Below are 13,715 nucleotides of genomic sequence, written 5' to 3'. Positions count from 1 at the left end.
CACCACATCCACGTGGAGACGCTATAGGTGATCTGCTAGGCCTCTTTGGCTGAGTTAGTCCACCCTGGCATTCAGAGAGCTCACCAGGTGTTGAACTACCAGGGAAATAATACCCTGGCGTTCCAGCTATGTCCAGAGACGCAGAGCATCTTGAGAAGGGTTCCATGACCCATCCACACCTTGTTTGCTGCAGTACCACATGGTGGTGGTGTTGCCCGTGAACACCTGCACTAGCCTTCCCTTGATCAAAGGAAGAAAGGATTTCAATGCTAAGTAAATCACCCGAAGCTCCTACAGGTTGATGTGGAGATCGAACTCCACTGGAGACCAGGGTCCCCTGATCTCCACCTCTCCCAGATGGCCACACCATCCCAGAAGTGATGCATCTTTCACCATAGTCAGCTGTGGTTGGGGAAGACAGAGGGCTCTGCCAACGACCAAGCGCAGTTCATCAGCCACCACTGCAGATCCCTCCGAGATCTGGACCATGTTGGAGAGATTCGCCTGATGCTGTGCCCACTGACACTTCACGTCCCACTGAAGAGCCCACATATGAGTTGCAGGCAGGAAGCCATGAGACCCAACAACCTAAGGGTCGTTCACACCAAAATCCAGGATAGAGGCTGAAACACTGGTGTCATAGCGTGAATATACGTGACTTGCCGCTCTGAAGGATAGACCTGAAAATGCACTGTTACCAGAACAGCTAAGATGAAAGAGAGCGTCTGAGAGGGAGCCAGGTGTGGCTCCGGCATGTTGATAGTGAACTCCAGAAAGTGCAAAAGGTTCGAGGTAGTCAAGAGGTGGGAGACGCCTGCTGAGGCGAGCCCACCTTCAATAGCCAATCATCGAGGTAGGGAAAGACTGGAACCCCTGACCTTCACATATCAATCAATCAGTCAATCAGTCAATCAGGGGAATTGTAAGTGCCCTACCCACTAGTGAGGGTCTCAAGGCGCTGATGGGGGTGTGGAGGGCAGGGGGGGTCCGCAGATCTGTTTAGCCGAAGAGCCAGGTCTTGAGAGTCTTCCTGAAGGTGTTCAGGGAGGGGGCGCATCTGATGTCTGCCGGTAGCTCGTTCCAGGTCTTGGCTGCAATGTGAGAGAAGGATCTTCCGCCTGCTCTGGCTCTGTGTATGTGCGGGGTTTCGGCCAGAGCGAGGTTGGAAGATCAGAGGGGTTTTTTGGGTACGTGGAAGTTGATTCTGTCGTTGAGGTATTTGGGTCTGTTGTTGTATGCCAGCGTCATGTAGTCTGCCGACTAGTGTGTGGTGAGAGACGGTGTGGAAGGCCACTGACAGTTCGAGTAGGATGAGGGCTGCGGAGTGGGTGGGGATGTCATCTGTGGCTGCGAGTAGGGCGGTCTTGGTGCTGTGGTTGCTTCGGAATCCGGACTGGGACGGGTCGAGGGTGGCGTTCTCTTAGATGAATCGTGTCAGTTCCCTGTTGACTGTTTTCTCTGCATCTTTGGCTGCAAAGGGGAGGAGCGATATGGGCCGGTAGTTCTTGAGGTATGTGGGGTCAGCTGTGGGTTTCTCGAGCAAGGGCCTGACTTCTGCGCAATTTCAGTTGTCTGGGAAGATGCCTGTTTTGAAGGTGGTGTTGCAGTTCGGGTGCGATGGCGGCCACGGCTCTGTGGTAGATGTGAGGAGGGCAGGCGTCGGTGGAGGCCCCCGAGTGGATGCCTTTCATGGTTGAGGCGGTGTCTTCGGTCGTGATCGGTGTCCAGTTAGAGATGGTGGGCTGCAAGTAAGGTGAGCTGCAAACCCTGCCATCTCTTTCATGAACACCCGAGGGGCGCTTGTAAGGCCGAAGGAGAGCACGGCAAACTGAAAGAGCTCTTGGCCCACCATGAACCACAAGTAATGTCTGTGGGCAGGCATGACGAGGATGTGGAAGTACGAATCCTGCAAGTCCAATGCTATCATTCAGTCTCCCGGGTCCACAGCAGACAGAACTTGTATGGGTGTGAGTATCTTGAGTTTTTTCTTTTTCAGGAAGAGATTGAGAAGGTGCAGGTCTAGGATAGGCTGAAAGCCTCTGTCCTTCTTGGGCACCAGAAAGCAGCGGGAATAGCAACCACAACCCACTTCTGATGGTGACACCCTCTTTATGGCTCCCCTGGCCAAAAGAGCAATCACTGCCTGATGGAGCAGGGAGAGGTGGTCCTCCTTCAGAAAGTCGTAAGTGGGGTTGTTACACAGGGGAAGGAGTAGCCCCTTTGGATAATTTGCAAAACCCAACAGTTCGATTTTACTAACCAAAAGTAGTGTAGGTGATGGCATATCCTGCCCCTACTTGATGTCCACATGGTCGAAGTGCATACTAAAGGGGTTTGGAGGCTGCAGCGGCCAGGGGTGGTGGACTGGCCCTACCTCTAGTCACCTGTCCAATGTGGTCTATGGGACCTGTGTCCTCGGCCACAAAAAGGCTGGGAAGCCTGTTGGCCATTGTAGCTGGGAGGGTATTGACACCAATTAAAAACACTTCTGTGGCCAAGAAAAGGGCAAAAGGTGGCCTGGGGGTGACAAGGGGCAATAGACAAGCTAAAGAACGGTGCTATAGCTCTGCTATTCTTACAGCGCACTAGAGGGGAGTCTGCCTTCTTTCCAAAAAGTAGAGAGCCATTAATGGGCATGTCCATAAGTGAGGCCTGGACATTCCCTAAAAAGCCAGTGGTTCTTAGTCAGGTGTGGGGCAGCAAAGCCATCGATGATAAAATCTCTCTAACCAGCGAGTCAGTCAGGTACAATCCACATCGTATGGTGAACTTTGCTGGGTCCCTCCCATCCACAATGGCCTGGGAGAGTATGCGAGACCATAGGCAGCACTTGCGCAACCAAATCCCGGATCTTAAAGGAATATAATTCCAAAAGACACGTAGGGCCTGATTCACAAAGGGAAACTTAGACCAAAAGTCGAAGTTTAAGACCTAGCCTAACTTTACTACTACTAAAGTTAGACTTGTGGTCTAAGTTCAGAACAAAAGTCTACCTTAGACCAAAAGTCTAACTTTACTACTAAAAGTAGACTTTTGGTCTAAGTTTAGACCAAAAGTCTAAATTTAGTAGTAGTAAAGTTAGACTTTAGATCTTAACTTTGGTCTAAGTTTACATTTGTGAATCAGACCCGTAATGTTTACCGACTGTAGTGCAAGGCTGGTGAAAGAGAACATTCTCTTACCAAAGGTATCCAGCCTCTTGGATTCCCTATCTGGTAGAGTGGTAGGGAACGCACCAGGGTTGATCCTAGAGGTGGAGTCTTGGACCACCAAGCTCTCCGGGGTGGGGTGCTGGGTAAAGAAACTGGGGTCCTCACGAGTGGGACGAGGGTGGTGGGAAATTGTCCTCTGCACAAGTACCCCTGTGCAGGGCCTGGACCAGGTCCCAAGTAGGATATTGGTGAGGACTTCATGAAAGGGGAGTAAGGGTTCAGAATGGGCAGCTCCCGGCTGAAGCACCTCAGTCAAGATGTTTGTCTTGACTGCCACTGTGGGTAGCTGAAGGTTCAAGACCTCAGCTGCCCTATGCACCACCACAGAGAAAGAGGCTCACCCTTCCATATCCACAGTAGGAGGAGAGACCAGGCTAGTGCCAGGTGAGGTGTCTAACCTCCTGGCATCTGTTGATTCCTTATACCATTTGTCTTCATTCTTATCTAGGGGATGCTGGTATCAATAAGGGACTCCAGACCCCTCCTGCTCATATCCGTCTCCAGGCCTATCAAAAGGCACTGGCCCAGATCAGGAGAGCACGGCTACGGAACCAGCTTTGGGCGATGCCCATCGGACTCTGTATTGAAGTTGGCAATAATAATGGGGCTGACGCCGCCATGGAGCGTCAGTGGCACCCAACGGTGTCGGCACTGGAGCGGACGCCGAGGAAGGTCTCGGTCTCGCTGGCGGCTCCACTCTGGGTCCAACATGGGATCCATGGAGCTCAAATGGCGGCGAGAGCAAACCTGCTGGTGAGGATCCAGTGTGGGCCCCTCCTGAGCCCGTGTGGTCTGGGGGCATTCCAGAGGGGGCGGGCCGCCCACTTTTGAGGTACATGGCCTCATAAAATTCTTTAAGCTGGGTGGAGTTGCTCTGGGAATTACAAGGAAGTGCAGAGAGGACCCTGACTCAGGTTCTGCTGAAGCATGAGGCCTGGAATTCTGACGCTTCAGCAGCTTATCAGAAGACTTTGACGAGCGTGGTGAAGTCGAAGACCTCTTCTTCAATTTCTTGTGCTTACAGCACTTACCCGACGACTTCGAATGCCGCAACAATCGGAGAGTGCGGCACCACAAACAGTTGTGGGATCTTCCGTGCCACTGGGATCTTGAGCATCGCAGGGTTGTCTGACGTCGGGTGGCGAGGAGCTTGAGGGATCACTTCCTCAGCACCTTTGGATGCATGGCAAGGCAGTCCTCAGAGGTCTTGGATTCGTGGTCCCTCTCCAAGTACCATAAACACACCAAGTATGAGTCTGTCACAGACATCTGCCTGTGGAGATCATTAGGCAGTGCATGATATGGGCACATGTTACAATCAGTTGACTAAACTCTAACTGGTGAATTTTAGTAATTTTGGGGCTTTTAAACGTTAGTTCCTGTATCATTCGTTTCGTCACCGTATAATGATGCTTTAACTTTTGTTTTTTCAGTGACTTTGTTTTTTAATTTTACCTAAGAAAATCTTATTACCATGTGTAACTATAAGGTCATTTTGTTTTCTTCAGTGAAAAAATAAAATAGAGTGTGTGTGAGTTTGTGTGTGTGTGTGTGTGTTTCTCTAATGCCACTCCAAACAAGGCTACAATGCTGTTTTGGATGTGTGTAATCTCATTTATTATAAAATGCCACCACATGTGATCAAAGCCGTTGTATCTGCCGAAACGCATTATGGTGGCATTGTACAATAAATGAGATTACACACAGCCAAAGGAGTGCCGGAGCATTGTTTGGAGTGGCATCAAGAAATAATTGGACAGCATCGCTGGCACCATACTTTGGACGTGCCCCTTCGGTCTGGAGCACCACGGCAGCCAGTGATAGTGAGTGAGAATTTATATATATATATATAGATTATATATAGTACAGCTTTCACCTCAAGCCGTCGAACTCTAGCAGGGCGGGTGCACCGATCGTGACACAGCGAGCAACTCTGTTGTGCACGCCAGAGGTTTTCATCCAAGGAGCATGATCAGCAACATCCTATATGGGGAGCTCCTACGATTAAAACGTTAACTGCACTACACCAGAGGAATACCTAAAAGCTATCTTATGTGCAGCTGAGAAGAGGGCTGAGAAGGTCACTAGATTAGAACTGCTGGTACCTAGACAATCAAATAAAACAATCACTGGTTGTGAGACTAAACCAGTGAGAATGATTACTCGTCATAATGCAAAGACCCCCCCAACTAGTACAATTTTTTTTTTAAACTGGCATATTCTCCAGACAGACTCCACCCTTAGAAATGTCATTCCTGCACAGCCCTTAATAACATACAAACGCTGTAAATCTGTTCACGATCACTTGGTCTACAGTCATTATCGCACGTCCACTCAAAAGAGAGATAGTGTTACTGGTTTTTAGGTCTCGCCTGAGCCAGCGCTTTAGCGCTGCTCTCGCGAGAGCTTTTGTAAATGGGGGATCTGGAAGTGCAAACGAGTGCTTTCAGGCCTCCAAATACAGTGCATGTGCGCCGGGCGCGAGCACCATTTGGTAGCCTGCACACCATTTGCTTTCACTTTCACGGCCGCTTTGATGTGCGATCGCGATCACTTTCACTTTCGCGGACGCATGGCCACTTGTTCTAATGTAACCCAGATTGCTTTCCGACTTAAAAACTAACATTCGCCATGTCCTTCTCACCATATTGTTAAAGTTTGTGATGATTTATCAACTCTTTCAAAACGAAGCATCCATTACATGAGATTTATTGTGCACCGGCACATTCCTTTTTCTTATAATTTCAACTTGTTGCTAAAACTTGCATTTCTTGGCTTGATCGTTGTCTGGGATACTTTTGAAGCTCTTAGTTTAAAAAAGAAATTGCTTAGCAAACAGTGCCTGGGATAACAGTCAATGTTGTAAGGATCATGTTTACATGGGCTTTCTATAATTTATGTGCTGGTTTGCTTCGTGCAGTCTGCCCCACCTTATCGACCCATTAGACAAGCATTTGCAATGCAATAGGTCTCGCATTTACACGAGTTTAAGCAATTGGCAATGTAAATGACAATGCCTTTTATTTATGTTAAAAAAACAAAAATAAAAGGCATTGTCATTTGCAATGTCAATAGCTCAAACTCGCGTAAATGCGAGACCTATTGCATTGCAAATGCTTGTTACCCTTGTATGAAATGCAAGGCTTGTAGGTATATTAAGAAAGTCATCAATTACAGCACCTCTAAAAATGGACCTGAAGCTATGAGAAAAGTCAACTGCTTGCTGAATTGCAACTCGGAATTCGCGGTATACTGTTTAGAGTGTCTATGCCCGAAGCGATATGTGGGCAGTACTATCCACTCTGCGAAAAAACGCATTTTAGAACACATGCGTGCAATCTTGAAGAAAGACGCTACATATTCGGTGGCACGCCACTTCAACATTGCTCATAACAGTAACTGGGATTCGGTGAAATTCTTATGTATTGATCAGGTCCCCAAAAACGAAAGAAGTGGTGACAGAGTCAGAAATGTACGAATAATGGAATCCAAATATATTATTGACCTGAATACTATGGCACCAACAGGTTTAAATAATGAAGAAGAACTATGGGCTCACTTAGATTAATACCATTGTGAACAACCATTATTCATGATTCTCTGTCCTTAGACCATCTGAGCCTTTCTGTAAAGTGGAGTAAAACCTGTTGCCACTTTTGAAATAAGCCCATTATGGGCCTTATATTTGTGTATATCTATTTTTAGAATGGGTAAAAGCCTTTCTGTAGAATGGGGTAATAACTGTTGCCATCGTTTAAGTAATTCAATTTCAGGCTTTATCTTACTGACATATCTGTTTCTATAATGGGAAAACTGTCGGTTGACACACTTGGGATTTAACCCTCTTTTGTTCTGCAGCCTCGATTCGCTCCTGTGCCAGGTACATGATTTGGCCATTCAGGGCTTTATAATTTTTTTTGAGAGTTTATAAATTAGAAGGCAGGGTATTACTTGTAAAATAGAAACAACCTTATGCAATGAATTAGCAATATAACTTACGAAAGTGACAAATGTATATACATAGAGATTTTCTCTGTGTCGTATTCCTCTTTTGTAACATTATCATGTTATTACCTGCCTTCTTATACTGTACATATAATGTATACATATAATGATTGCATTATGCATTACTGCCGGAGATATGCTACAAGATGGCCGCCATTGTAGTAACATATTATTGTGGTATGAGTTTTTGGCCATCTTTGCTGTTCATGAAATTCTTTCTTTACGTCATCACAATTCACTTTATAATGGTACTTTATTTATATACTCACTGACATCGCGGAAGGCAGTAACGCCGAAACACATCTGTTAGTGCGGGGGAGGTTCTGCATATTAAAAGTTTCACTTGACTGAATTCCCGTGAGTGCTTTCCTGCTTTCTGGTTGACTTGGATCGTCCACCGTTGTGGAAACATATATATATATATGTATATATATGTATGTATATATATATATATGTATATTCACTTAAAAAAACAATAGGTTTCACACATGTTATAGTTAGGTGGACATTTCACTCGTAAAAAACTAATGAAATTCCCCCGTTATAGTTAGTCCAGATAACTATAACTCGCGCGCCCGCAATCCACTGCTCATGACGTCACATATTACATCACTCATGACATGGTCAGTGGCATCACTCATGACATCACTGATGACATCATCCTTGTGATAGAGTGGCGGTCGCGCGAGTTATAGTTATCTGAACTAACTATAACGGGGGAATTTCATTGGTTTTTTACGAGTGAAATGTCCACCTAACTATAACATGTGTGAAACCTATGGGTATTAAAGTGAATTTGCAAGGTTTTTTAAATGCTAATTCCTAACTATAACGTGTGTGAAACCTATGGTTTTTTAAGTGAATTTGTACGGTTTTTTAAATGCTAAGTTATGTATGTATTATTATATTTTTTTTTTTTACGTTTTTCACCGTGCGCGTCCCGTGCGCGCACCCCGCGATTTTTTTACAAAAAAAAAAAATCTTTTTTTCACCCTTCGGGTCCTTCAGGGTCCCCCTGACAAAGGCTAGGGGGTCAGGAACTCTCCACCCTGCCCCCTTTTCACGTTCGCCACCTCTCTTTTTCACTGTCGCACCCAAAACAAACAAAATGGCGGCCGACACTTCCTGATTTCGACCGATTCGAACGTTGACTGACATGTAACCACCAATCAGAATTACGCTCGTGCACGTTAGGGTGCGCGCACGGTGCGCGCCTATAGATATTTATGTACTTTTAACTGCAATTTTCTCCGGAACTACTGAACAGATTGACCCCATATATGCAAAAGGCACATGCCTGACCTGAGGACTACCTCTCTGCCAAATTTCAAGTAATTCTGTTCAGCCGTTCGGGCTGTACCTTCGACTAAAGGTCCTATGGGAAAATGCATGGGGAAAACGCGTTTTGGGACCCCCTTTTTTCTCGGCCCCCGCTTGACGAATCACCCCGAGACTTTCAGGGTAGGAGCTGAGCGGAGCGCTCCATTAGTTTTGAAAATTTCGCGAGGATTCGTCAACTGGCGCCAAAGTTATTCAAAATAGAATTTTCAGATTTCCCATGGAAACACGGTCCTAACTATAACTATCTAGGAACACAGTAGCCCTTCTTCTATGTTTGTTCAAGCATTGGAGTCTTTTTTCTCTGCCGTTAACATCCGTGTATTTAAGACAATAATTTTAAATGGGACTCTGACATTGAAAAAGGTCGTGAAGACCGAAACCGGTTTGTCAGTATGGTGGAATAAAGCTCTTCATTAATTACTGGCTCGGAGTGCATTACCTGCTTTAGAAGGCTAAGGCGTTTTGGTTTGAATATATATATATATATATATATATATATATATATATATATTACCTACTGGCGGTCGCCAGTAGGTAGTTATAGTTAGGACCACGTTTCCATAGGAAATCCTCAACATTCTATTTTGAATAACTTTGGCGCCGGTCGACGAATCCTCGCGAATTTTTCAAAATAGGTGGGGCGCTACGCTCCGCTCCTACCCTGAAAGTCTCGGGGGGATTCGTCAAGCGGGGGCTGAGATAAAAGGGGGGTCCCAAAACGCGTTTTTCCCATGCATTTTTCCATAGGACCTTTAGACAGGGCTACAGCCCGAACGGCTGAACAGAATTACTAGAAATTTGGCAGAGAGGTAGTCCTCAGGTCAAGGAAGTGCCTTTTGTAGGTTTGGTGTAAATCTGTTCAGTAGATTCTGAGAAAATAGCCTTTAAATCAATATATATATCTGAGCCAGCTTACGGTGCGCTTACGGTACGCTTACCGTACGCGTACGGTGGCGTGCGCGAGCGCGATTCTGATTGGCTCTTAGATCTTAGTAAACATTCGAATCGGCCGAAACCAGGAAGCGGCGGCCGCCATTTTCTCTCTCGCACTGAGAGTTAGGTTGTAAAATAAAGCCAAAAAACATGTAAAGGGGCTGTTTAGACAGCTCCCACACACATAGCCATGTTAAGGGAGTCCCCAAAGACCCCCCAAGGCCAAAAATGCAATTTTTATTTTTTCGCTAATTTCGCCGATTACGCTTACCGTACGCGTACGGTAAAAAATTATAAAAAAAAAAAAACTATCCACACTCTCCCCACCCCGTGTGCAATTGGTGGCCGCAGGCCACCAATTGTGCAAGGCTTGTCAGAGGTGTGATAAACTAGAATATTTTAAACAAAAATAATAAAAGAAAAAATTATCCACACTCTCTCCACCCCGTGTGCAAATGGTGCCCGAACGGTGCGCGAAGCGCACCGTGCGCGCACGGAACGAACTGCGTTAAGTGGGCGCGCACGCCACGAATGGCGTAAAGTAACTTAGCATTTAAAAAACCGTACAAATTCACTGAAAAAACCATAGGTTTCACACACGTTATAGTTAGGAATTAGCATTTCAAAAACCTTGCAAATTCACTGAAAAAACCATAGGTTTCACACATGTTATAGTTAGCGGAAATTTTACTGATAAAAAACCAGTGAAATTCCCCCGTTATAGTTAGTGCAGGCAACTATAACTCACGCGACCGCAATCTTCTGCTGATGACATATGTGTCTTTATGAAAAAAAAATATTTGTAATATATGTATAGCTAAAAATGTATGGAAGAAGACATGGGCAAATAAGTGTCTAAATACAGTGTTAGCATCAGCAGAGGATTGCGGTCGCGTGAGTTATAGTTGCCTGCACTAACTATAACGGGGGAATTTCACTGGTTTTTTATCAGTAAAATTTCCGCTAACTATAACATGTGTGAAACCTATGGTTTTTTCAGTGATATATATATATATATATATATATATACTATCTACTGGCGGTTGCCAGTAGATAGTTATATATATATTATCTACTGGCGTAGTTTATTGTAAAATAAATGTATATAAAAAAAAAATAATACATACATAACTTAGCATTTAAAAAAACGTACAAATTCACTGAAAAAACCATAGGTTTCAAACACGTTATAGTTAGGAATTAGCATTTAAAAAACCTTGCAAATTCACTTAAAAAACCATAGGTTTCACACATGTTATAGTTAGGTGGCTATTTCACTCGTAAAAAACCAATGAAATTCCCCCTTTAGAGTTAGTTCAGATAACTATAACTCGCGCGGCCGCCACTCTATCACAAGGATGATGTCATCAGTGATGTCATGAGTGATGCCACTGACCATGTCATGAGTGATGTAATATGCGACGTCATCAGCAGTGGATTGCGGTCGCGCGAGTTATAGTTATCTGGACTAACTATAACGGGGGAATTTCATTGGTTTTTAACGAGTGAAATATCCACCTAACTATAACATGTGTGAAACCTATGGTTTTTTAAGTGAATATAGATATAGATATATATAGTTATATATGGATATATACCTATGCCTGGATGCAATCACCACTAACCGTGCTCACTTCAATGAGCTAAGTGAAGATTTCCGAAATTCAAATTAGCAAAAGCCTTGTAATGGGAAGATGATGTCTAAACTGTCTATTCTACGTCCTGTATTCTTAACCATGTTGCACTCTGATGTTCGCTCTCTGTGAACCAGAAAATGAATGATACATTTAAATACTTCTCAAAAACATATGTACCTGGATCAGGAGGTTTTGAAAAGCGATCAGAAGAGAAAGCGTTTTCTGCATATCCAGGGGGTAGAGAGAGGCATCCCGCTCATTTAGTGGCATTCTCCTTGCCTCGGACTGGGTGATGACCACCAAGGAAGAGCTAAAATTCTGCTTCAGGATTGTACGCAGGAAGAGAACAAGGCTGACTGAAAAAGAAAAAGAACACATATTTAAGATAAAGCCTGTGCTGTCAGCCTAGATAACCAAGGATTAATTATACTACTCCCTATGCTAGGAAAACAAAAGTTACTTATCTGTAATGATGTTTCATAGCTTCTGTATCATCTCCTGATTCATAGGCCATCTGAATCCCTACCTGCAGAAGAGGAGGGGTTGGAGTTCCATAACAATTTAAAAACGAAATACATATGCTGCTCATCATCTATTTTTGTTCTTTTTCTCAGCTTCAGTTTTGAATTTATATGGTTTCTTTCAAATGTATTTTGAGGATGGGGAATGTTACAGAGGGAAGTAGGAGAGTATGTGAGTACACCGGGCTTTAATTTTAAATTTATTATAGAGAGAGCGATGCCAGGTATTACTTTTATAATATTTGCATGGGGAGGTAAGTGAGGGGAGTGAAGAAGATCCTTTTGGAACATGCTGTCACGACTCATGCACAGCATAGGTACAGGATTATGCAACATGGAGCAGATGCCCGGCAACATGTTGTTACGGGTCTCTGCTTCGTTATATTTCACACTTCTCCGCTTTTGTCCCTAATCTGTTCTCTCGCATTTATCTCCCTCTCCATTTGCCCCTTTCATTTTGTGTCTGTTGTGTCAACATACCTTCAGGTTTTTACTTACCTTTTGCCTTCTCAGCTCCAGTCCAACTGGTCTCCTTAGTGTCCTTGGGTCGCTGACTGTTTCCTAGATTTATTGGATGCTTATAATAGTGACTTCTCCTGATAAGACTGGTAAGCCTGATTCAACCTCTTCGACTAATTTTCTAATTACGGCCGGAACACTATTTTCAGTGTTTGTGCATTGATGTCTAATTGCCCTCCATTCTTTATTACAATAATAGTGAATACTGTAATATTATTTACTATAATTGTTATAAAACATTTTCAGAAAACAAGGAGAGTAAGGCCTTAACCTACACTAATGAACACAAGCTCCCCCTGTGTTCCTGGAACTGATTTTGCCAACTCTGAGGCAAAGGTCACAAAGACAGTGCCAGGGGTCGCAAAGAGCAAGCCATGGGTTGCAGCTGTGACTGCTGGTGACCTCTATATGATGCCCATATATATGTATTGTTACTTCTTTTTTGCTAACACTGCAATTCCTTAAATCTGTCACACACTTGTGCTTGAGACTGATCTATCAGAAGATTTCAGTCCATTGATTTTCTCATTCCATTTTCCAAAGTTCCTACTCCATGCATGTTGTTTCACTTCTACTTCTCCGTAGGGTTTGATGGATAGGAAGGACATCAGGAGGGACCCCCATTCTGAACCTGACTCATCTCCACCGAACAGCTAATCCATGGATCAGCCTTCAGAGCAATGCATTCATGGGGGTATACACAACACAACATTTTAAAGGGTTAGCTGTAAATAATTGGAACTTTCGTGAAGAGGTTTCCAGTGACATCACAGATACTGAGAACCATACCATTCACAACTACTAGAATTGATCAATGTCTCTGTTTTCTGTGATAATAACATGTTATTGAAGATACAAGGCAAACCACGTGAAACTTGAAGCATGCCAACCCTCGCTCAAAATAAACATGTTGCTGTAGCCCTCCAGCACTGATATTTTTAATAGGGTTACAAGCTTTTTTGGAATATACTCCATCGGCAGGCAAGAGTGAATATTACATTACAGCATTACTTGAGCAGCCTGTCGTCTCCTCTGTTTTGTTTTTTAGAGAATCCCTGGATAACTGTCTTACAACAATAATCCGTGGCCATCTCAGACTATTTTGAGCACGGTGTTACTCAGCTTAACGTGGAGAGGAACACGTTGCATGAGAATCAATTGCTGGTAAGAATGATGGATGATGGTAAGTCCCTAGTTTTTCCACAAAATTGGATAGCTTTCATGTGTTCAAATTTTTTCCTCCGAAAAGAGTAATAAGCGGTAATGACCGTCAACGTGGGAGCAAGCCACGTTCTCAAGGTCCTCAGTCTCATTTGAAGAGGGACTTCAAAGCAGCCTGTCCCACATTTGTCCCTGCTTTGCTATGAACATTCACAGAGCAGTGACCTTTAAGGATTTACCCATGCTACGTTATCAGGATATTTTCCAGATCACAACCTAGTAGATCCCTTTGACCCTAGGGCAAGCATAGGCATCAAAACACACTAGCTTGGTGGGGAACAGGGTCACGTTATGGCCCAAGCATCTCATAACTGCCAACTTACAAA

At 44.2% G+C, this 13,715-nt stretch overlaps 1 protein-coding gene across 1 annotated transcript in view; it reads right to left on the bottom strand.

Annotated features, from left to right (window-relative positions):
- The window catches only part of MEI1 (meiotic double-stranded break formation protein 1), a 2,222,673-nt gene that overhangs the window by 447,614 nt on the left and 1,761,344 nt on the right, over positions 1–13,715 (bottom strand). Inside the window, exon 26 of the mRNA XM_085599901.1 lies at positions 11,306–11,484. Within this exon, the coding sequence (XP_085456027.1) occupies positions 11,306–11,484 (179 nt within the window). The remainder of the gene's footprint in view (positions 1–11,305; positions 11,485–13,715) is intronic.

This window comes from Triturus cristatus, chromosome 4_2, assembly GCF_964204655.1.
Source record: "Triturus cristatus chromosome 4_2, aTriCri1.1, whole genome shotgun sequence".
NCBI lineage: Eukaryota > Metazoa > Chordata > Amphibia > Caudata > Salamandridae > Triturus > Triturus cristatus.
The sequence above is the reverse complement of the archived record's forward strand: the minus strand, read 5'-3'. Positions and strand labels throughout refer to the sequence as shown.